This window comes from Marmota marmota, unplaced genomic scaffold (assembly GCF_001458135.2).
Source record: "Marmota marmota marmota unplaced genomic scaffold, marMar, whole genome shotgun sequence".
Taxonomy (NCBI): Eukaryota; Metazoa; Chordata; class Mammalia; order Rodentia; family Sciuridae; genus Marmota; species Marmota marmota.
The window spans coordinates 74,266,867-74,289,217 of NW_026000026.1; the positions used below are offsets into that span (position 1 = coordinate 74,266,867).

General features: G+C 40.8%; 1 protein-coding gene across 8 annotated transcripts in view; it reads left to right on the forward strand.

Moving 5' to 3' along the window:
* The window catches only part of Arhgap26 (Rho GTPase activating protein 26), a 411,269-nt gene that overhangs the window by 315,912 nt on the left and 73,006 nt on the right, over positions 1–22,351 (forward strand). For all 8 annotated transcript variants that reach the window (XM_048811731.1, XM_048811728.1, XM_048811733.1 and 5 more), the window contains exons 19-20: positions 2,796–2,934; positions 17,249–17,399. In XM_048811731.1, coding sequence (XP_048667688.1) covers positions 2,796–2,934; positions 17,249–17,399 — 290 coding nt within the window. The remainder of the gene's footprint in view (positions 1–2,795; positions 2,935–17,248; positions 17,400–22,351) is intronic.

The following is a 22,351-nucleotide window of genomic DNA, read 5'->3' on the forward strand; positions in this document are numbered from 1 at the left end:
TTTTTTTTTTGGGGGGGGGAGGGGGGTGCCAGGAATTGAATCTTTTTTTAAAATTTTTTTAATTTTGAGACAGGATTTCACTTTGAGCCTCAGTGAATTGCTGAGACTGGCTTTGAACTTTTGATCCTCCTGCCTTAGCCTCCCAGGCTGCTGGGATTACAGGCATGTGCTGCTGTGCCCTACATGAATTAGTTTTCAAATGCTTTTAGCTAGAGATTGCTGAAGGTGCTGTACCTGAGGCCAGAGGCAGAACGGTACCAAGAAATGCCATGATTTGTTGAATCCTTTCTGGTGGGTTTGGGGGCACCAGCTTCTGTATGAAGATTAGCTGGAGAGAACCTGCAGAATGGATGACCACTACAGCCCTGGTCCCTGTCTTGCTTAACTGGGTGGGAGGTCAGGAGATCCCTCACTGAAACAGTCATTCTTCTTATTATATTGAGCTGACCCTCAGCTTGGGGATGAGTTGTGTGCAACACCTAGAACAGTGATTGGCAGGTGCTCACAGGCGTGTGTAGGAGCCATTTTAAAATGCTGATGATAATGGTGCACAGTTAGGATGTCACCTAAGAGCAGCCATGGCTCACCATTGTTTGGTGAACAAGGTCAAGAGGGGAGAAAGCTTCTTAGAGATTGTAGTCCTAGAGCTCAACAACCATAGTCTTTTCCTTGTCTTCCATTGCAGAAACTCAAAAAGAGATGGGAGATGTGAAGTGTTGGCAAGTTGTTATTAGGGGTTCCAACTGCTCTGGAAGCAAGAGTATCTTGCTGCTTTTGCTTTAAGTCTTCTCTTCTTACCCCTTGCCCCAGTTTATCTCAGCTCTGTATAGTGATTCAGTTTGTCTTGCTGCAAATTTTCAGTCCCCTAGGGAAGATAGGATAATGCTGCCTTCAGACAGCTGTGTTTGGGAGCAAGACTGACTTAACCAGCTGGCTGGTATCATTGGAGCCCAAGGACCTGCCAACTCAGGGAGAGCAGCTGTTTGGGCTGAAATTGTTATAATTCTTATGACTTTGCTTTCTATATATCAGCTTTTGAATCTTGCTTTTAAATGCACACACAAAAGAAAGATTCTGGGGTGTCTGAGGCCACCATAGGTGAAGCACGGGGCATTCACGTCTTGTGACTCATGACTGTTATAAAGGAAAAAAAAAAATCCAGAAGGAGACTTATTTCAGATAAGAGATGGTATTGAATAGATCGATAAATTTGGACAACTCAATTAGTGAGGAGGTTATGTAACCATCAAGAATCAAATCTGAAGATTCTTTTTTAATGAAAGGAAATGCTGCAATATAATGTTAGATGAAATGTGTGGGATACAAAGCTGTGTAAAGAATATAATCTCCATTATGGAAAAGTGTATGTAGTATTGAATGCGAATTCATGCAAAGCACTTTACCTAGTGCCTGGTGTGGCAAATACTTACTAAATCATAGTTCTAGAAACCAAAGTCTCTAACCACAGGGAACATATTTGTCTAATTCACTGTTATGCCCAGAGTGCCTAGTATAAAGTAGATACTCAAAAGAATTTTGCTGATTAGATGAATGAGTATTATTATATGAATTTAAAAAGGAATCTGGGGAAAAAAGCCCTGTGTTATCATCTATAATTATATGTATAGTTGTAGCAACTTAATCCCTCTGTGCCTCAATTCCTTATGAAATGTTGAGGATGTTAGCTGTCATATGGAATGTTGCTGAGAACTAAGCCAGCTGTGTATGCATAGAGTGCAGTGACTGGTACCTAGGGAGCCTGCTGTGAGTGACGGCTGCTGTAGTCATGGTAGCACCATGTAAGTGATGGCTATTATATTTAGTAAATTCTAGAATACTTTTGTCTGCAGAAAAAAAGGTAAGAGTTGTGATAATTTTTGTCTTCATTTTCTTTTTTCATTTTTGTTTTTTTTAAGAAATTGAGTTCATTGTCTATCATTTTATTCTCACTTTTTTAGCTATCGATGATGATGATGATGATAATGATAATAACTCCAAAGAAAAAAGCTCATAGAGAAATAAAACCCAAATGCTGATTGTGATTACCTCCAAGTAGTACAATTGGGAGAAGCTCAGTTTTTTTTTTCTTGAATCTTTTCTTCATTTTCCAAATTGTCTTTAGTATGTATATATACACACACACTTTCCTCCAGGGTAAAAAAAAGCAAACACACACACACACACACACACACACACACACACACACACACTTTTTAAGCAAGGAAAAGACGCTCAGCCTCACAGATAACAGGGCTGCTAAGCTGAGAGGATGCTCCCATTGAGGGCAGTTGAGGAGGAGGGGAGAGGGCAGCCTGCTCTGGGTTGTTCTTGGAATGTTATTTAAATATAGTTTTCACAGTCTAAGAAAGTTGTAAAACATTATCAAGAACTGGGAAATAAAACCAATGGAAAAAGGTAAAGGGATTTTGATTAATTGGTTCTGGACAAAGATTAAAAAAGCTTTAAGTACTGTTAACAGACAGTTGCTTATATTTATCTCAGCTGTTTCCTATTTCTCCCAGAGAAGAGAACAAAAAGAGGATTCATAAAAAGTATGGCAGGAGTTAGAAGTGGAAGTGAACGGTTACCAAACTCTGGGACCAGCTCTAGAAGGAGGGGGTTTGATGTTCTTAGAACTGTTCATGGTGGACTCCTGAGCATGTGCCTGTGATCTTTTCTGATCTTTTCTTGCTGAGTCTAAGTCACCACCAAACTTTCAGTTGTACCAATTCAGACCTGTGCTTTCTTCCTAATCTGCAGAATTGTGTAACCTTTTTGTGAAACTTCCTTTGCAGATATTTAACACCCTACCTGATGTGCCACTCACCAATGCCCAGCTGCACCTGTCTCGGAAGAAGAGTGGTGACTCCAAGCCCCCATCCTGCAGCGAGAGGCCCCTGACACTCTTCCATGCCATGCAATCGACAGAGAAACGTGAGTCCCTGCTGCTCTAGAACAGTGTGGTGTTCAGGGACATCCCATGCTGCCTCCACTGCTCGGGATGGACACCTCTGGTCTCTCTGTATGCTGCTGGCCTTTTGGGTGCTTGAAGACTGGGCTTCATAATGCCCATCAAGTCCCATTTGCTGAGTAACCCTGGTAGGACAGGAAGCAGCACTGCCAAGAATGAAGGCAGGGGTGCTGTTGAGGATTCTCTTTGCAGGTCTGTGGACTAACACCTGAGTTTCTTTTCCATGCCAAACAGTAGGAGGTCAGCTGTGGCCTCTTTGGCCCCTTAGTTTTAGTAGCTCCCATAGAATTGATTTCCTTTTCTTTTCTCAGTTTGTAATTGAATGTCCATTAGAGGGAGTCATGTGGAATACTAGAATGTGCCTTTGTGAGGGCGGGACCTGGTTCTCCTTGCCCTTTCTCTACTCTGTGCCTGGTGTAGAGTTGGCATTTTAAAATACATGGAACTTATTAATGAATTAATTAGAGAATAAGTCCTCCTTGTTCCAGACAGCAAATGTATCAAATTGTTTTTTCCTTCCAGGATTTTTGAGTTCTTTGTAGGGATCAGGTATTAGACCTTACACTGCCCTATCTTCCTTCAGCTTCTGTAATAAGAGACTTGTGCAGGGACGGAGAGCAGGCCTCCAGCTCTGCAGGGAGGCACTGGTTCTTGTGCCAGCATCTCCACGAGGGCAAGCCTTTTATCTCTCTCAGGCTCAGTTTGCTCACCTGTATAACAGGGATGAAAATGCCCCCTTAGAGAAGTAGGATTAAGTGGAATTAGGCATTTCAACATCTGGCCCAAAGCCTGGAACAGGGCAAGGATCATTAACTGAGAATGGCTGCTACCATTATTAGTTATTGTTTAATCGCACGCAGTTACCAAGGCTGGTTCGTACATGCAGCTGTCGGTTTATGTGATGCCTGCCACAGGCGGGAATGTAAAAAATGGGGCCTTGTCTTTAAGCAGCTCAAAACAGAGTAAGGGAAATAGCCCAGTGAGCACACAGTGGTAAGTCAGCATAGAGAAATGTGCATCAGGGGAGGCAGTAGAATGCCCTGGAGGTAAGCTTGACCTGCTGTGACCCCCGGTGGCCCCCATGGGAGTTCTACCTCTGCTGCCCCCCCAGCTCTGTGTGACCTATCTTCACTTCTGGAAAAGAGGAATAATGGTTTCTCAAGGTTTCTACATTCTTGGTGGTGATCAGGTACCGGGCCCTAACAGAGACAGTCTCGTCTCAGCTGTTGCAGTAGGAGAGCCGCATGGGATACTACAGGAGTAGAGGCCTCCAGCTTTGCTGGGCATCATAGGGCCATTGTGCAGATGAAAGTGCTTCAAACAGTGTCAGGTGCAGAGTCTGTGCTCAGTAAAAGCTGGCTTGGTGGTATTATTGTTATAATTATTGCTGCTGATCTGTGTGAGGTCCAGCAAAAGCACAAAGAGGACAGTGACTGCTTTGCCTTGAAGAGGAAAGGTTCCATATCTGGATTGAGATCTGTCATTTTCTTTGCCATAAAAAAGGTTGGGTTTTTTTTTTGGGGGGGGGTGATTTTTTGGTTTAATCCCTGTATTTCAAAAGTAACAGCCTTCCTTATCTTAAGTCCAGAATGCAAATCTTCCCTGCCTCCTACCCTCACTGCATTTCAGGATGTCACAGTATCCCACAAGAAGGCTGCATCCTGATGTTTAGCACCATTTGGGTTCTTGCAAATATTTCGTTTTAATAAGTAAAGCTACTATTATCATTCTTCTATGTAAATCTGCTTATATTCATGATCATTTCCTTAAGATAAATTCCTAAAAACATTTCTAGGTCAGTGGATATGTACACTCTGATGACTTTGACCCTATCCTGGCACTAGCTTCCCTCCTAATAGTAGCCCACATTCCTCTTAAGCATCTGTTTGGGTTCATTCTTTCCATGGTATGCACATAGCCTTGGCCCCTCTGTGTATAACAAGAAGACTGTGGAACAGGACTGATCTCACCTCCATGTACTGAAAAATCCAGGCATTAGGCTACAGGGTACGGTGCCTCTCAAGTTTCCAGGAAAGCCATGGTCACCTAAGGTTTCCTACAAAGCAACATACAGCAAAGATTGGGGTAAGCCAGGCAGTGTTGGTCAATTCCCCTAAGCTTAAGATAGTGCTGGGTTTGTGGTCACACTGGCACAGAAGCAGCCTTGGAATGGGTCTTAAAGCACACTCTGGAGCATGTCGGGAAGGACAGAGATGAGGAGAAAATCAATTAGATCTTTGTCCAAGATTAATTTTATCATATAAGGCAGAGGATGAAAGTTGAGGATGTGTGAAAGCAGACCTGCCTAAGCCCCAGAACAAGCTGCTGTGTCTGCGAGTGCTGATGGGAGACAGGAAAATGACAGAGCTTTCCTCTCAACACGAGGAAGCAAACCCCAGAAATGGGCTGCAGTCTCCACGTTCTCAGATGTTGGGGGTAACATTGCTTCCCGTCTTTCTTAGAGAAAAAAAAAAAACATTTTAATTGAAAAGTCTGTGAATGTATATACATATGAGAAAGTATATATAAGTATAAATATGTGAGTGTGTTTTATAGTTTGTTTTGAACACACCTTTTTCTCTGGGAAACTGGAGTGATATCCAGGCTGATGTGGCAAACATTGTAGCATAGGAGGGAGAGTCCATGCACGGGGAAGACGAGGCCTGAGCTGCAGGGCTCACACCTCCTGGGTGGCAATGCCCTCATCACTGTCAGACCAACAGGAGATGGGCACTGAAAAGTTTCCACACCCTTCACCTTCCCTTTGTCTAGTCTGTTGACAAAGGCAGAGAACTTTATTAAAAGCACTCTTTGGAAGGGTTGAGGTTGTCGCTCAGTGGTAGAGCACTCACCTAGCATGTGTGAGGCCCTGGGTTCAATCCTCAGCACCACATAAAAATAAACAAGTTAAATAAAGATATTGTATCCAACTACAACTAAAAAAAAATAAATATTTTTTTTAAAGAAAGCACTCTTTGGAGTTAAAGTACAGGTGAAGATTATGCAAGTAATTTGTAGGAAAAAAAATGCATGTTCCTATAGAATGATGTTCTTCACTTTAAGGCTTCTTTACACACCAAGCTCAGTGCTTCCTAAACTTCAATCACTGACATAAATCTCTGTTCGCTATTAGGGCCACAATCACATAACTCATGATTACTGTTTGTTCCAGGTACTTTAAAATGATTTTTAAAGCAATGCATTTCTTTATGTGGCCTAATCTCAATATGTAAAATCTCTAAAAATATTAATTTAATGGTTTCACTGTATTATTTTCTATTGTTCATTAAAATAAAATGTAGCCATTAAGAAAAAAAAATGTTCATCCACATCCCACCTTAGAATTAGCTAGTGTACCACCTGTGGAATGGGTCCCCTAGTTTGAAATTCACAGTTCTAAACCTTAATTTTGACTGACTCCAATATATCCTCTTAATTTAAATCAAACTCAAGTTTCTTTTGTGCACTTGACTACAGTCGGGTCTGATATTGTCAGAAGCTCTGTACGTAGCTGTGGACACTCACCATTCGTGTCAGTATTATGTTGTACATGTGAGGTTTAATGTGACCTTACCTTTCTTCATGTTCTTGCCCCAGAGCAAATACCCTGTCTGAGCGACTGTACTGTGTGGACACACATTCACACAAAGGCATGAGTACATGCACACATACCTCTTCTCTCCCTTCAGACTCGCCATCCCATACTGTTCCAAAGTTCCTTTCCTCTTACATGTGTCTGCCTGATATCTGATATTGAGTCCATGCTCCTTTTTCTTTTATCTTAATCTTTTGAGTCCAGGTCCTTTTTCTCCTCACTGAACCACTGAAGTATTATGCTCTCTGCGTTCGTTGGCCAGCCACCTCTGCAGTCTCCAATTGAGATGCTTAACGGTGTGGAGGTTTCTGTAGTAGCCCACTTAGGTGCCTTTCTTGGAGAAGTCCCAGCTGTTCATCTTCATTGTAGCTTCCCCCACCTCTCTACAGTGGCCTGCTCTGTGCACAAGTTGCAGACCATTCTTTTCTCTGAGTTGATTCTGTGCCAACACTTGTTGCCTCAGATTGTCATTTACCTTCTCTTTCCCATAGAGGACACTCCTGAAAGACACCTTGGGAGTTTGATAGAAGCAGTCCTCTGTCTTTGTACCTGTACTTCAGACTCATAGAAGCGTTTGGTATAATAGCTGATGCTTACTGAGGTGTCCTTGTTTCCCAGAGGAGTTTATCCTTCCACGTCAGTAGACCAGTTGTGTGCCCAGACACCTGCCATGACTCTTCCTCTTTGTCCTATGGGAATGAGTGTGGAGTCTTCTCAGATGGCTTTTTCCTTTTCCCGAAAGGTAAAGCTGTCTTTAAAATGACAGTGGTCTCTTTCCAGAATGAGGAGCCAGATGGTTTCTCCTGCTCTGTGCTGGGTAGAGATTTAGGTCAGTTACAAAGCATGTGACTCCTCATGGCATAGGCGGTGTGTGGTAGAAATGGGGCTAGAAATGAAATGGGAGTACCCGTGAGATGAAACTTTGGAAAAGAGAAAAGGAATGGTGGGAAATGGCATGGTTTAGAAAACATCATAGCAAAACATGAAAATCATCAGGAAACCACTGAATGTTTTAGTGATGAGGGACTAGATATCAGAGTTGTCTGTAGTTGATCAAGAAATGTTTTCTTTAAAGGATTCTGAGAAAAATACCAAAGAAAATGAGGGTCCCATTCTGACCCAAAGGACAAAAAGGAAGTCTGTAGTATATAACAGAAGGAGCATGGGGGAGAGTCCTTTTTGTAAATAGCAGTGGGTAGTCTCTAAAATGAGGAGAGGACTGTGGAAAAATAATTTCCCCAAATGAACTTGGAAGACATTTTCTCCTAGTAATTGTTTTCTGTTTCTGTGTGTTTAATATATCTGACTCTATAACTTGTCAAGTGGTTTCTCACTCTGGGCACTGCATATAGCACCATCATTTAAACTTTAAAATTGTTTCACAGGTAAATGTCTATATTTTCTAGTTGGAAGAAAATACAATTTATATTTTATTTATTACGATAGGATTTATAGTTATTTATATTTATAAGTAATGTACTCAAGATCACTAGCAATGAAGTAGTAGAATTCTAACCAGCCTACCTCAAAGGTATACCGTTAGCCAGCCATTATTCAGATTTCCAGTTTGAATGTATGGGACAATTCCGTAGGTGATGTGGCTCTGTGAAAGTGGGCTGTTGTGACCAAGTCTGCAAACCCAACCTACTTCCAAAGGAAGATGGTTCCAGTTATACTCAGGAACCTGGAGGTTAAACTCTTATAAAGCAGGGGGTCAGCCTGTTAGGACCTGGGGGGCTACTATAGAATGGGCACATTTGATAAAGGACCCTGAGGTCCTATTAGGTTTGAGCCTCATTCAATAACAATAAAAGTAAAAATAATTATAGCTCATCTCATGTGCCAAATGCCTCCTAAAGCCCATCATGATCTCTTCTTATCCCACAATTTATAATCCCATTAGGTAGGTCCTCATTGATACTTTATAGACAAGTAAATAAGGCTAGAGAAGGTAAGTGGTCATACAATCAGCCAATGGCAGTGGAGGAATTTGTTACCCAGGAACAATCCCATCACTGGATCTTATGTTATCTCCAAAAGGGTGCCTCTGTCAGTTCTTGAGGCACCGAAGTAAAAAACCTTGCTAGGCTGAGTTACAGAAGCAATAAAAACCATCTGTCCCTGCTTCCAGAGCTACCATGGGGGCAGTTAAACCATATTAAATGGGTTCCTTAATATGCAAACTGGCAGACTGCTGCCACATGACCGCCTCCCCTCCAAATCTAGCACTGACTCTGCAAAGAGTACTATGCGTTCAGTAGTGGATTTTAATATCCTGGGCCAAGACACTCTCATTTGCGATCACCTCCGAACAGATGGAACGTGGTTTTTCAACTGTGCTGCCAGACGGATGGTAGCAAAGGAGATTACTATTTAATCTCCAAGTTTCCACACAAATATATCATCTAGCAGAAATGGGACTGGTATATGTAGGTGAAAGGTACTGACATCCAAGCTGCACTTTTTAAGGACAACTGTAGAAGGTAGACCAGAGAGATTGGATGAACCAGCAACAAGGTCTTGTACCTTTTGATTTCTTCCAAAAGGTTGCAGAGTGACATTTGTGACTGAGTTTGTTTCAGATTTTTAGGATGTACACAAGAGGTTGAAATGAGTTACTTGGAATGGTGATTCTTGGACTTAAGTGTGCATTAGATTGTAGGGAGCTTATTAAAAATATAGATGCTTCATCTCTTCTGAGTTAGGAGATCTTGGCTAGAGCTCAGGCATCTGTATTTTTAAAAGCACCCTGGTGGTGCCAATGCTAACTGTAGTTGGCTTAGCAAGGTGGGGACAGTGAAGTTTGCTTGTATTCTGTCATTCATTACCAGATCATCTCTGACTCCCCTCAGGGCTTTGAAGCAGCTGGCATGGTGGTTGAAAACAGAGGCCCCATAGTCATACTGAGTTTTTGTTTTGTTTTGTTTTTTGTTTTTATTGTTGTCTCCATCACCTACCAGCTCTGAGACCTGGAAGACATTACTTTTCTGAGCCTCCGTTTTCTCATCTCTAAAATAGATCACTAATAATAGCTGCCCTAGAGGGTAATTATTATTGAGGCAGAGCATGTAAAGTACTTGACACTCAGCCTAGAACATAAAACGCACCTAATAACTGTTAGCTAGCTACAGTTACGATGATTTTCATCAGGCTATAGTTTTACCTTATAGTTGACTAAGGAAATAATCCCTTTCTGGAGCCTACAGATTCCAAGGGAGAGGCCCACAGTGAGGGAGATGCTGAGTTGCTCTGGTTCCAGAGAGAGTGCGTTTGATGCTTGAGTACAACTACATCAGCAGCCTATGATATGTTGTACAGTGTTGTGGGGAAGGTGGCAGCGGGTTCCTGGCCATTGTTTCACATGGATCATGTTAACTAGCTGCTGGGATTATAGCTCTGATTAATTCTTTTAGTTCAGTTAATGCATCCTGGACCCTCTCCCAGACAGGCCTAGTGAGAGATTGAGAATTCAGCTTACATACTTCTCATGTGTGTCTTCCTTGTTGAAAATGGGAATTCATATTACTCAAAGGCTTACATTATGCCTTTCTCTGAGCAGTCAAAGCTGTAGCATGTGCCATTTCTCAGGTTGCCTCTGGAGATCCTGGGCGTTCTGGACACACCCGTTTGCTTTGGCAGATAGTATGTTTGTCCATATGGGTTCCTATTGTCACACGGGCTGCAGAAGGTATAATGTGGCTATTGGCTTAATTATGTGTGGTTATGTGTGTGATTGAAAACCACATAGTTGATGTAGCTATTAAAAATGATGTGTGGAACACTAATGGAAAGAAAAAAGTTCAATGTAGATCATTATGTGGAAAAAAGCACATGATCATTATGTGGAAAAAACCTTTGTAGCTCAGTGGTTACATTCATGGAGTCCTGGGTTCAACCTCCAGAACCACAGTAAGAAAGTAAATAAGTTAAATAAGATTCACATCTTGAGCATCAGCACTAAATGAACGAAGCACATAAGGCAGCATTATGTCCTTTTTCCCTGTGTGTGATATGATCCTTCTTTTGGGGGGAGGGTGGGAGGTGGGAGAGGTATTGAACTTAAGGGCACTCAACCACTGAGCCACATCCACAGCCCCATTTTGTATTTTATTTAGTGACAGGTTCTCACTGAGTTGCTTAGCACATTGCTGTTGCTGAGGCTGGCTTTGAAGTCGTGATGCTCCTGCCTCAGCCTCCTAAGCCGCTGGGATTACAGGTGTGTGCCACCACGCCTGGCTGATCCTTCTTTCTTTAAAAAGTGTGTGTATGTGTGTGCATGTCAGTATTCCTACATAGAGCAGAATAGCTGGACATTTATATGCCAAAATAAATATAGCTGGAGGGCAGCTCATACAGGGTATTTGTTTATGTGTATGCTTTTCTGTATTTTCTAAATTGAAGAAGAATGTGCATTTATTATGTATTGACTTCTTTTTAAGTTATTAAAAACAAAACTCCCTAATTGTACCTTCCATTTACTATCTCAAGCCATTTTGCAATGAGTCATGATATAAAAATAAATAAATACGTAGTTTCTTCCAGAGAGGAGCAGAGTAAGCAGTCTAGATGGGTTCCCTCAGACACCAGGCACTCCTAAGTTGAAGGGCAAGAAGCTCTACTTAAAATAAGTTCTCAAGTAGGAAAAGAGGGCCAAGTTGTGAGTTGTGGAGTGTCGGTCCAATGGTCCAACTGATCATTCAACTCCCTGCTCAGCCATTAAGGCTCACTTCTACCTTGTGGTTTTTCTGAATGGTGGTGGTTCATGGTCAGGCCTCCCATTGTGCCTCCACGTCTCATTCCTGTGAACCAGTTCAATCCCAGGCCAGCCACAGTGCTTTTCCCATTCTCTCATGAAATCCAGTTTTATTGGCATTTTTCCCCTTTGCAAAGAAAAAGGTTCTTATGAGTGCAATGGGGCAAGAATTCATCAGTCCACACAGCACCAAAACCAGAGACAAAATGTTGTACTGAAGACAAACTGTTAAAAGTGTTAATATCAGGTACTGTGTGTATGCTCAAAACAATGTAACTGGCCATATTTTTTCACTTACCATTAAATTGTTGAATCTATCATTGCCCAAGCTTTTTTTAAACATTTTTTAAAAAACATTGCCTGAACTGTTTTTGTATGCCCAAACATATCACCCAAACTGCTTTTTAAGATTATTTTTTATCATAGAGACTGAGACTGAGTCAGCATGAAATCAGACCACCTCAGATTTTACTGTGGCTTGGCATGCCCACTACTATCAGGAGCAAAAACTATAGGAGGGGAAAAAAAACTGCCTCAGAAAGTCAGCTTCTAAGCTTCTCATGTACTTGGGTGTTTCCCAGAGATGGTAAACTGAGAAATTGCTGTGCACTCATCATTTTTTATTGCAAAATTCATTAAGCTGCCATGCTATTATCATCCTATCTTGTCAAGATGATACATTACAGACTTCATTGCAAAACTTTAACAAGCAAGAGAAAGTACACCTCTCCCAGCCATAGCACGAGAAAGCCTCTAGGTATTTTGCCTGTGTCTTTCTTTCTTTCTTTCTTTTTTTTTTTTGTGTGTGTGTGTGTATATAGAACTCTGATTCTTTGCAAAACTTCCTTCTGCCTGGTAACTCCCCCCTCATTTGATTATGTAGGAAGAGTTCCTTCCTTTTGGTTTTGTGAGGCATCAGGAGCTACTTAGAAAGAATAGTCCTTTTTCCCTCCTTTTGACCTCAAGACTCTGGCATCGTGGAAAGCTGATATGTTAGCCTGAATTCCTACAGACTTCCACGCATAATGGGAAACCTCCCCCAAAGTGACGTCAAAGATCTGTGTTTCATATTTACCCTCCAGTTCTGCGTATTCAGTGGGCCAGACGTGTTCAGGCCTGCCAAGATGCGTGAGTTTGGCTTGGCTCTGTATGTGCTTTCCTGGCGTCGTCTGTGGGTTCTGTGATAAACACAGATCCTGTCTCCCGTATGTGATGGGGTTGCCATTAGAGTGAACAGGAGTCACTTGGTAAATATGGAAAGTGAAGTAGCTTAGCTTCCAGATTTCCATGGCAACCCCCAGAACAAGTACAATATCACCAAAATTATTTTGTAGCTTTCCTTTTTTAGTTGCAGTGATTTGGTTACATACCCATGTTTTTCCACTCCCGATTTGTACAAAAATCGAAAAAGCTGCCCACTATCAGCAGTACATTGGTTTTAAGGACATCAGTTGTCCCTGTCTGATGCACCTGAAAAATTTAATCACACAAATCTCTGTTCCAACAGAATAAAGTATGATTGCAGATTATACCTTTACACACATTATGTATCTCATCCCCATTCATGGAGCTTTGGTATATGTGGTACATGGACTAGGCACCAGGAGTACATAGTAAACCATGACCTCACAGTCACTTGAATGGATGCTGTGTGGCCAAACAGTACATGCCTGCCCTTGAGTAGCAGGCCTCCTTATGGACCAAGCTTACATCCAGTTTGTCAGTCCATATAATATATGTGCATGAAAGGAACATTACTGACACATATTGTTTGGGGCTTTGTTTCATTATTTCCTTGTTTCTGGGCTCTTATTTTTCTGAAACTAATACCAAAAAAAAAATATTCTTGTGGACCAATACTTTTGAGAAAGGCAAACATTCTTACTGACTGGAACCTTCAGGAGCATTCCTAAATTGTGGGCATTCTTTCTCCTTTTGTCATTTAAATGATTCCTTATGATCTTGTTGATTTGACTCATAACTGGTTGTTGTTTTTTCTTTGAAGTCCACCATCCTATAATTTTTTTCCTCCAACAACATAATTGCCATCAATCCTCTGTATACCTTCTGATTGAGGATACCAGAGTTGGACTGAATCATCAGTGACTTAAGGAAGTCCAGCTCCATTATTTGAAGGATTCAGTTCATTTTTATTTAAAAAGACATCTTCCAGGCTGCCTCTTCCTGTGCATTTCTGTTAGGAGCAGGTACTCATTTACTTGCAAGAGAGGAAAAAAAAAAAAAAAAAAAACAACCTCCTATTTTGAGGGACATTACTGAATCATTTTATCTTTATTCCTTATTTTATTCCAGATTAGAATTTGCCTTGATATCATTTGCCATAACCACTGAAACATTTTGTTTGCTTTTGATTTTACTCTCTACTCCCCTGGAATAAACCTTACCTTCCTACTCACCCTCAGTCAGGTTGTCAATATTTCTGCTCAGATCTCCTATCTGAAAGTTATAATGAGACCACAGATAATGAGGCTTATCTCTAAAACACTGTAGTTGTCCTGGATTTCTGGATTTCCTTGTTACATGGTCCAAGGAATGCCAATAAAGGGTCTGCCCCTTAGAATGCATATTTGACAGTCTTGACTGCAAAGCCCTGGAATTTTATGATGCAGTTTTTGTGTTTTCTTCTTGACCAAATAACTCCTTTCCATGATATTTTGCTTTTATTGTTGTTTTGTTATGTTATAGGTTGTACATCTGTGAAAGAGCCCTATCTGTCTCTGTCTATCCTTATACATACACACATACATATCAAACTAGAACCTCAAAAAGAATTCCTTTTTTAAGAAAAGAATGCCTATATCCTCCAGTAAATGAAATACTAGAAACCTTCAAGTTGAATTAGTTGTTTTATTTTGTTGACTTTTCTAGTCCATAGTGGGTCAAGTTCTTATTCTCCACACTATCTTCTTTCTTTAACAGGTTTATTTCAGACAAATACTGTGCTCTGTTTGCTGGAGACTTCCCTACTAGCTCATGAGACACCAGTCTGCAATACTGTCACAATAGACATGTTCTTAAAAGCGCTTATCTAAATCCAGTTTTTAGAATTATATCTTATGAAAATCGGGATTCTGATATTCTAGAAAGCAAAACACCTTTATATAATGTTGTTTTCAATTTTGGTTTTAAAGCTTTGTGTTAAGTTTCTTATAGTCTACTGAGGAAGGTAGACATAGACAAATTTGTACAAGTTGATAAATATCAGTCTAAACAAAATTTTAAAACTATGGTAGAAATCTATTGTCTGGGGACCCTATTTGATATGCAATAGGCTCTCAATAAATATTCATTGAATAAATGAAATTTGAGGAAGTTTTCATCTCAGATATTCCTTTTTTGTAATGAATAATAGGGAGGGAGGAAATGATCTGATAACATTAAAAAAAAAAAAAACCATAATATCAAGGCTAGGCATGGTGGTGCAGGACTCTAAACCCAGCAACTTGATTGAGAGACTCATGCAGAAGGATCACAGGTTTGAGGCCAGCCTTTGCAACTTAGTGAGATCCTGTCTCAAAAAAAGGCTGGGTGGGCTTGGCTTGTGGCTCAGTGGTAGAGTGCTGGCCTTGCAAATGTGAGGTACTGGGTTCAATCCTCAGCACCACATAAAAAATAAAATAAAGGTATTATGTCCATCTACAACTAAAAAAAATTAAAAATTAGAGAAAAAAAAGGTGGGGGATCTGGAAATGTAGCTCAGTGGTAAGGTGCCTCTGGTTTCCATCTCTAGTACTGCCAAAATAATAATAATATAACTTTAGAATGATATTGTTTTTGATTTGTAGGATCATAACTCTCTCATGAACAAAGTGAATATAATCACAAGAGAGACATGAGCTACACTTATTCTCTTCTCCTTCCTAAGAATTCAAACAACTGTGTCATGCAAACTTGGCCCCTCATACTTCTTAAACTAAAATTAATAAAATATTCACCTCTCCTGGTGTATGAAATAGAAAAAGTCTACAGTTGAAGGTCACAGGAATGTCATCTTCACTCCCTTTCTTTACATGTGGTCTTGAGCTCTTCTCACTCTTCAGGAATCTTGAAAATAAGTATTTTGTGCAAGGAAAGTTTTACTTTATTTATATTGATTCATACTGGTAGGTGGTGTATCCATTTTCTCAATGATCCCCTAATTATGTAATTTGAGAGTTGTTTCTCTTCCTAGTAGCAAGTTCCTGTTTACAGGCCCTATTAACCTTCCTGCTCAATGTTAACTTATGGTTTCTCTTTCTTTTGGATTGTTTCTGTTTGAAAGTTAAGCCCTTAAATTATGAATAATTCTAAATCGCAATAATCACTTGAATAATCTATTTTCATCAACATCTGCTTAAGAGTTCAGGAACCTCCCAGTAACCTCATAGATCTTTTGTCTGTTCTTTGGGGCTTTTAGAATTTGCCAAGATACTAGGGATATTGGTGGGGGCAGGGGGCGGGCAGAGAGAGAGAGAGAGAGAGAGATTTGTGAAGACTACTCTAACATCATTATATAAGCATAATTTGTTTTTACAGACATGACATGACTGTTGCAAAGGGGAAAGCATTTCTTATGATATTACCCCCTTTATTACTTAAAGAGATTCAAGTTCCAATGTTGACCTGTCAGTTGCCATGTGAGTGATTCCAGTCTGTCCTTTTAGGGTTATGGTATACATCTAACTCATGTCAGAAAGGCCCAGTAAGAATTAAGAATTTGTCCACATTTCTTCCTTTTTAAAAAAAAATTAATTGTAGATTAAATAATAACTTTATTTTATTTATTTTTTATGTGGTGCTGAGGCTTGAATCCTGTGCCTCACACATGCTAAGCAAGTGCTCTACCATTGAGCGACAACCCCAGTCCTCTACATTTATTTCTTGACAAGTGAAATAATTGCCAGAAACATCTGTTGATTTCATATGGTATATCTGTAATGTCTGCAGGATGAGAATGACATTCCAAATCTGTATTTTGCTACACCCATGGTGCCTGTGTCATTTAGCTACATCAGCTCCAAAATGTTTTTTTCAATGCATGGTTCCAAGTTTTTAAAGATGAGAAGAAACAGAAAGTTCTTTTCTTTGAGCAGTATTCTAAAGTTTACAGAACACATTCCTGCATATGATCCCACTTGATCCTCGTGACAGCTCCATGAGCTGTGCAAGGCAATTCTTGTTCTCCCCATTTTGTAGATTCATTAATCAAGAATCTGAATCAAATGGAAATTGCCTGAGGCCACACAACCACCAGAGATGGGTTCTTGAAAAGAGTTCAGGTTTCCTCTCTCCTGGGTTGGTCCCGTTCTCCAAGCATGATTGTGACTGCTTGGACCATGGACTGGGGTTTTTCTTGGTTGTAAGCAGACTACAGTGCAGCCTCTTACAGCCCTATATATAGAAGAATTAACTTGCAGTTAAACATCAAATATGTGAAGCTGGAGGCAACCCAGAAGGATGTGTCTGGGGTGGGGTAAGGAATTTAGACGAGCTGAGTCATAAGGAAATTGGTAGCCAAATAGTAGATATTCTATAGTGAGGTGCTATAAAATGCAGGTAGGACATGGCCTGTTTAATAGTAAAGGCCAGAGTGTGAGATAAAAGGCAAGTGTCATGGAAGCCAAGGCATCTATTTGGATGCAAGGGGCCCACTAGTCAAAAAAAGACACAGTTTCAGGTGCCATGGCAAGACCACTCTTACGGAAAAAGTCTGGTTCATATTAAAGGTATATCCTGTTAAGATGAGGAAGGGATTTTGCTCCAAATTTTCATGTCATCCATTTCCTTTTGACTCTTTCCTTCTCACTCTTATTTTAGCCTGTTCCTATGTCTTTTTTCTAAGCTTCAAGAATCTCAGTTTTTGTTTTATGTAGAAATAGACTGTCCCTATACAATATTAACATGGGGCTTGTGGCATTTTTCCCTGCAGAGGAACAAAGGAACAGCATGATCAACTCCAGTTTGGAATCTGTCTCATCAAATGCAAACAGCGTCCTTAATTCCAGCAGCAGCCTACAGCCCAACATGAACTCCAGTGACCCAGACCTGGATGTGGTCAAGCCCACCCGGCCCAACTCACTGTAAGTATGACGTCCACCCACTTGCTACACAAGGGCCCCAGTCAGCCATTGTGCCAGAATTTACTCTCTGGTCCCACCTGACTTTGGGCCATAGTCCCATGAACATGATTTAAACCTTTTCCCTAAACTTGGAGGTTGGCTGGTTTGTTGGATTTTTTTAAAGTATCATCATCTCAAAGGGGAGTCACTATTCTTAACATACTGCTTCTTGGCCTTGGTGAACTTGATTTACTGTCCTGCTGAGATGGCTTTGGTTATGGCTATTGCCTGTGCTGGCTGCTGGGCATGAAATTTGCTTAATTTCATAAATATCCAGGGACTGTAGTAGCTCTGTAGATCAGTAGCCAAGTATGTTTCATTCATGTTGTGTCAGTTTCCCTTCCCCTGACTATGTTGGAAATGTTCAGTGCTACCTCTGTGCCCGCTTCCAAAAAGGAAGAGCCCCTAGTTGGCCTTTGGGTCTTCATATCCTCAAACCTTAGTATAACTATGATCTTTCACCAAAGACTATGAAAGAGCCTTTTTTTTGGCTTTATCTTGAGCCTTAGGCACTACAGCCAAGACAGGCAGTGTGGGGACTGGTTGTCCAATCCCCCACAGAAACTATTCCACTAGATCCAGAAAGTTCTCCCCTGTGAATTTATCCAGCATTGCTTAGCATGCTTCTTCAGACCATCCTATAAATCTTGTCAGCTAGAGCCTTTGCAGAAAGAATGTGAGGCCATGACCAGAACAGCTGGACTCTCAGGCTACAGCTGTATAAAAGTCAAGAAAAACAGAGTTGACTTTGCCTTTCTCTAGTGAAAATAACTTGAGGCTCAGCCACGGATTGTCTCCAGGCAGTTGTTTCACTTGGAGAGACATCAGCACTCGGGTGAGACACCAGCATGTCAGCAGCCTTCTCCTGACCCTCGGAGTGCTGTGGTTGCATGACAGCACCCAGAGGTTCCATCTCTTTAAGATATTTACAGATCTGCAAAATGGGTCTAATGATTTTTTGCCTTAGAACAGACTAAGGGAAAATAAATGTTTGAGAGGAAAAATGACTCCAGAATGGCCTTTAAAAGTACATGTAATGGATAGGTAACTACCGTGTAAGGTAAAATCTTTGAGAAAAATCAGGTCTTCTTTTAGTTGTTGGCAGCTTTACATTGTATGGACATTCAGGAAGTTTAATTCCTGGCCCTTTTTTGGTAGTGTGTCTGTTCACCAAGATGTGGACCATGCCTCAAGAGCTTAAAATTATTGAATCTGTCCATCTTCTGGGCAATGGGTTTCTTCTGGTTCTCTATGAATGAACTTGCGGAGGAACCCACCCAGCCTTTCTGCATGTTTCCTCAGGCTCTCCTATACCTGATTTCCTAAAATTAAAGAGGATTCTATTTTCTTCCCTTTCTTTTTTTTTCCTTCCTTTTCCTCCATTTGGTTTACATTTCTGTACCTTGCAGTGGCTAAAGTTATTTCTTGCTCAGCATGAGCAAAGTTGAACTTCTTGCCCAGGTTGCTTAACACCCTCTGACTTTAGCCATCCAATACCAACTAATGGTCTTTAATCTTTGTTTTTAGCGGCTGGTAACTCAGGGCCCCTGAGTCACCACTGAGTACAGTGTGTACTGAGAGGTTGTTTGGGCAGCTAAATGAAAGGGGGAATATATCTTTTAAACAGGTCCTAGAGGAGAAGCCTTGGGATTTTTAATATTTTAAGATATCTACATGTGATTTGTGTTTTATAACATACTGAAGATCACTCAGCCAACTTCAGACCATCCAGGTGGACTATTCCCTGCCTAATGCAGATTTGAGAGTCTTTCCCAGGAAGGGAGGGTGATTCCAGAAATAGTTCTACTTGTTTGTATTTAAAAGAGGATTAGAGGTAGACGTGTAGGTGTGTTTCCAACAAGACTTCTGTCCCCAAGCTGAATGAGTTTCTGACTCCCCCTGTGCATCCTGAGGCCAGGGAAGGCTGTTCCTTGAGGGAGTAGCAGTGCCAGTGCTGGTGCTGGCGTTTGCCTGGTCCCTGAGTAGGGGCCATGCCAAAGCCCCTGTGAGTTTAGTAAACAGGTTCACTAGCTGTCCCTCAAATCCAAGGTCCTTCTGCCTGGGATTTGCCTGGATGGACCATGAATGGAAGTTAGGCATTCCTGCCAGATGGAAGCCATGGTACTTCCCCTGAGTAATTAATTCTGATGGGGCTGTCAGCACACTACACCAGGGTAACCAGGCCCAGTCACAGCCAACCAAGAACCCAGAGCTGGAGCCCTTCACTCCCTCCATTGTTGTTCAGTTAGAGGTTTACAGGGATCCTGGAATGAGAATACTTGATGCAGATGGAAACCATAAAACAAAGGCAGAGACAGAGGGCTGCTATTAGCTTGGTGATTATTTAGGCATAAGGTAGGAGACAGCCACCAGGAAACTGTTTGTTCTTTTTATTTCATTTATTCATTTTCACAGTGAACTGGACGATCATCATGGCCATGTAAAAATCATCATGAAAGAAACATTTGTTACTCAGCGTACTTTGGTGCCTCCAATAATACATTTTTCTCTTTGGTAAACCTTTCCTAGCTCTCCAAGGAGATTAAGGTTCTCTTGTTGGCATGAACCTAAAGCTAAATCAGGCATCAGAATTAGTGTTGCCATCATTCTGCCCAGGCCAGGGAGGGCAAGGCTGTTGTGTTCAAATCTTTGGCAGGTTTTCAGCTAGATTCCTAAAAATCAAAGGACAGTTGATAAACCAGTACCAAAGTTCAGCTGGTCTGAAATCATCAGCAAATCTTGCTAAATCTGTTTTGTGTCCAAATCTGTACTAAACTTCCTAGGGGAAACCAGAAAAGGAGAATTCTTGTTATGGTTTGGATGTGAGATGTCCCCCAAAAGCTCACATGTGAGACAATGCAATAAGGTTTGAAGGAGAAATGACTAGGTTATAGCATTAACCTAATCAGTGAATTGAGCCCTGATGGGATTAACTAGGTGGTGGCTGGAGGCAGGTGGGGTGTGGCTGAAGGAAGTGGTTCATTGGGAGCATAGCTGTGGGGTATATTTTTTGTATCTGGAGAGCAGAGTCTGTCTCTCACTCCTTCTGATCACCATGTGAGCTGCTTCCCTCTGCCATACTCTTCCACCATGATGTTCAGCTTCACCTTGAGCTCTGAGGAATGACCTGGTTGTCAATGGACTGAGACCTTTGAAACAATGAGCCTTCAAATAAACTTTCCTCCTCTACAGTTGAAAGACCCTCCTCTGGATGGGTCTTTCAGTCTCAGCAGCTAAAAATCTGACTAAAACAATTATTTTCCTTCCTGAGTGTACAGTTTGACTAAGGAGAAAATGCAGTGGCATATGACAACGTGAGATGGGACTTTTATAGCTTTTAAGTATGTGTAGAGTTCACTGTCACCAGGCATAATGGTGCATGTCTGTAATCCTAGCTGCTTTGGGAGGCTGAGGCAGGAAGATCACTAGAGGCTAGCCTCAGAAACTAGTGAGATTCTGTCTCAAAATAAAAAATGTAGCTCAAAGGTAGAATGCCCTGGGGCTCAATCCCCACTACCAAAAAAAAAGGGGGTTAATATTAACTGAATATCTGTGAGCATATGCATCAGGTCAAAGTATTGGGAAAAGTAAGATGAAGGCGAGGTGGACATTAAGGAAGATTTGGATGGGTAAGTGAAGGAGCATTCCAGGAAAGGGGAACGAGGGAGTGGAGATGATCCAGGATGGATAAATACAGTCTAAAATCATGTATTAGGGGAAGGGAGTTGTAGTTGCACCCCTGCCACTACCAGCAAACAACAACAACAAACACTTGAACAGATCTTTAAAATTAGAACACTTCATATAAAAAAAATCCAGACTTCCTGCTGAAACAACTGGATACTCACATGCAAAAACATGAATCTGAATACAGACCTTACACCTTTAACCAAAATCAACTCCAAGTGGATCGTAGATTTAAATGTGAAAAATCAAAGCTATTAAACTTCTAGAAGATAACAGGAGAGAACCTAGATGGCCTTCGGTGTGATGATGACTTTTTAGTGAAAGAAAAATTGTTAAGTTGGCCTTCATTTAAACCAAAAACTTCTACCCTGTGAAAGACACTGGTGAGATAATGAAAAGATAAACCACAGATTGGGAAAAAATATTTGCAAAACTCATATCTGATAAAGGGCTAGTATCCAAGAAATACAAAGAACTCTTTAATTAACTCAATAATAAGTAAACAAACTACATAATTAAAATATGGTTGAAAATCTGAACAGACACCTCACCAAGGACGTTCAGGTAACAGATGTGCATATGAAAAGATGCTCTACCACGTACATCACCAAGAAGTGAACATTACAACACACCTTTTAGAATAGTCAGACTTCCAGAATACTGACACCACGCAGTGTTGGGGAGGACATGGAGCCACAGGAACTCTCGCTCATTACTGGTGAGAATGCAAACTGGTAGAGTCACTTTGAAAGACAATTTGGCAGTTTCTTACAAAATTAAATATACTTGTACCATACAATCTTGCAATTGTGCTCCTTGGTATTTATCAAATGATTTGAAAATTTTTATATCCATATCACAAACATCCACGTAGATTTTTTTAGCAGCAGCTTTATTTATAACTCCCAAAATTTGGTAGCAATCCAGATATTCTTTAGTAAGTATGAATGGATAAGCTGAGGTATGTTCAGACAGTGGAATACTATTCAATATTAAAAAGAACTATCAAGTCATGAAAAAAACATGAAGGAACCTTAAATGAATGTTGCTAAATGAAAGAAACCTGTCTGGAAAGACTATAAAAAGGTATGATGCCAAATATATGACTTTCTGAACGATGAAAAACTATGGAGTCAGTAAAAAGATCAGTGGTTGCCAGGGATTCAGAAAGAGTGGAAAGGGCATGAATGTTGGGGCACAGGGCATTTTTAGCATTGTGAAACTAT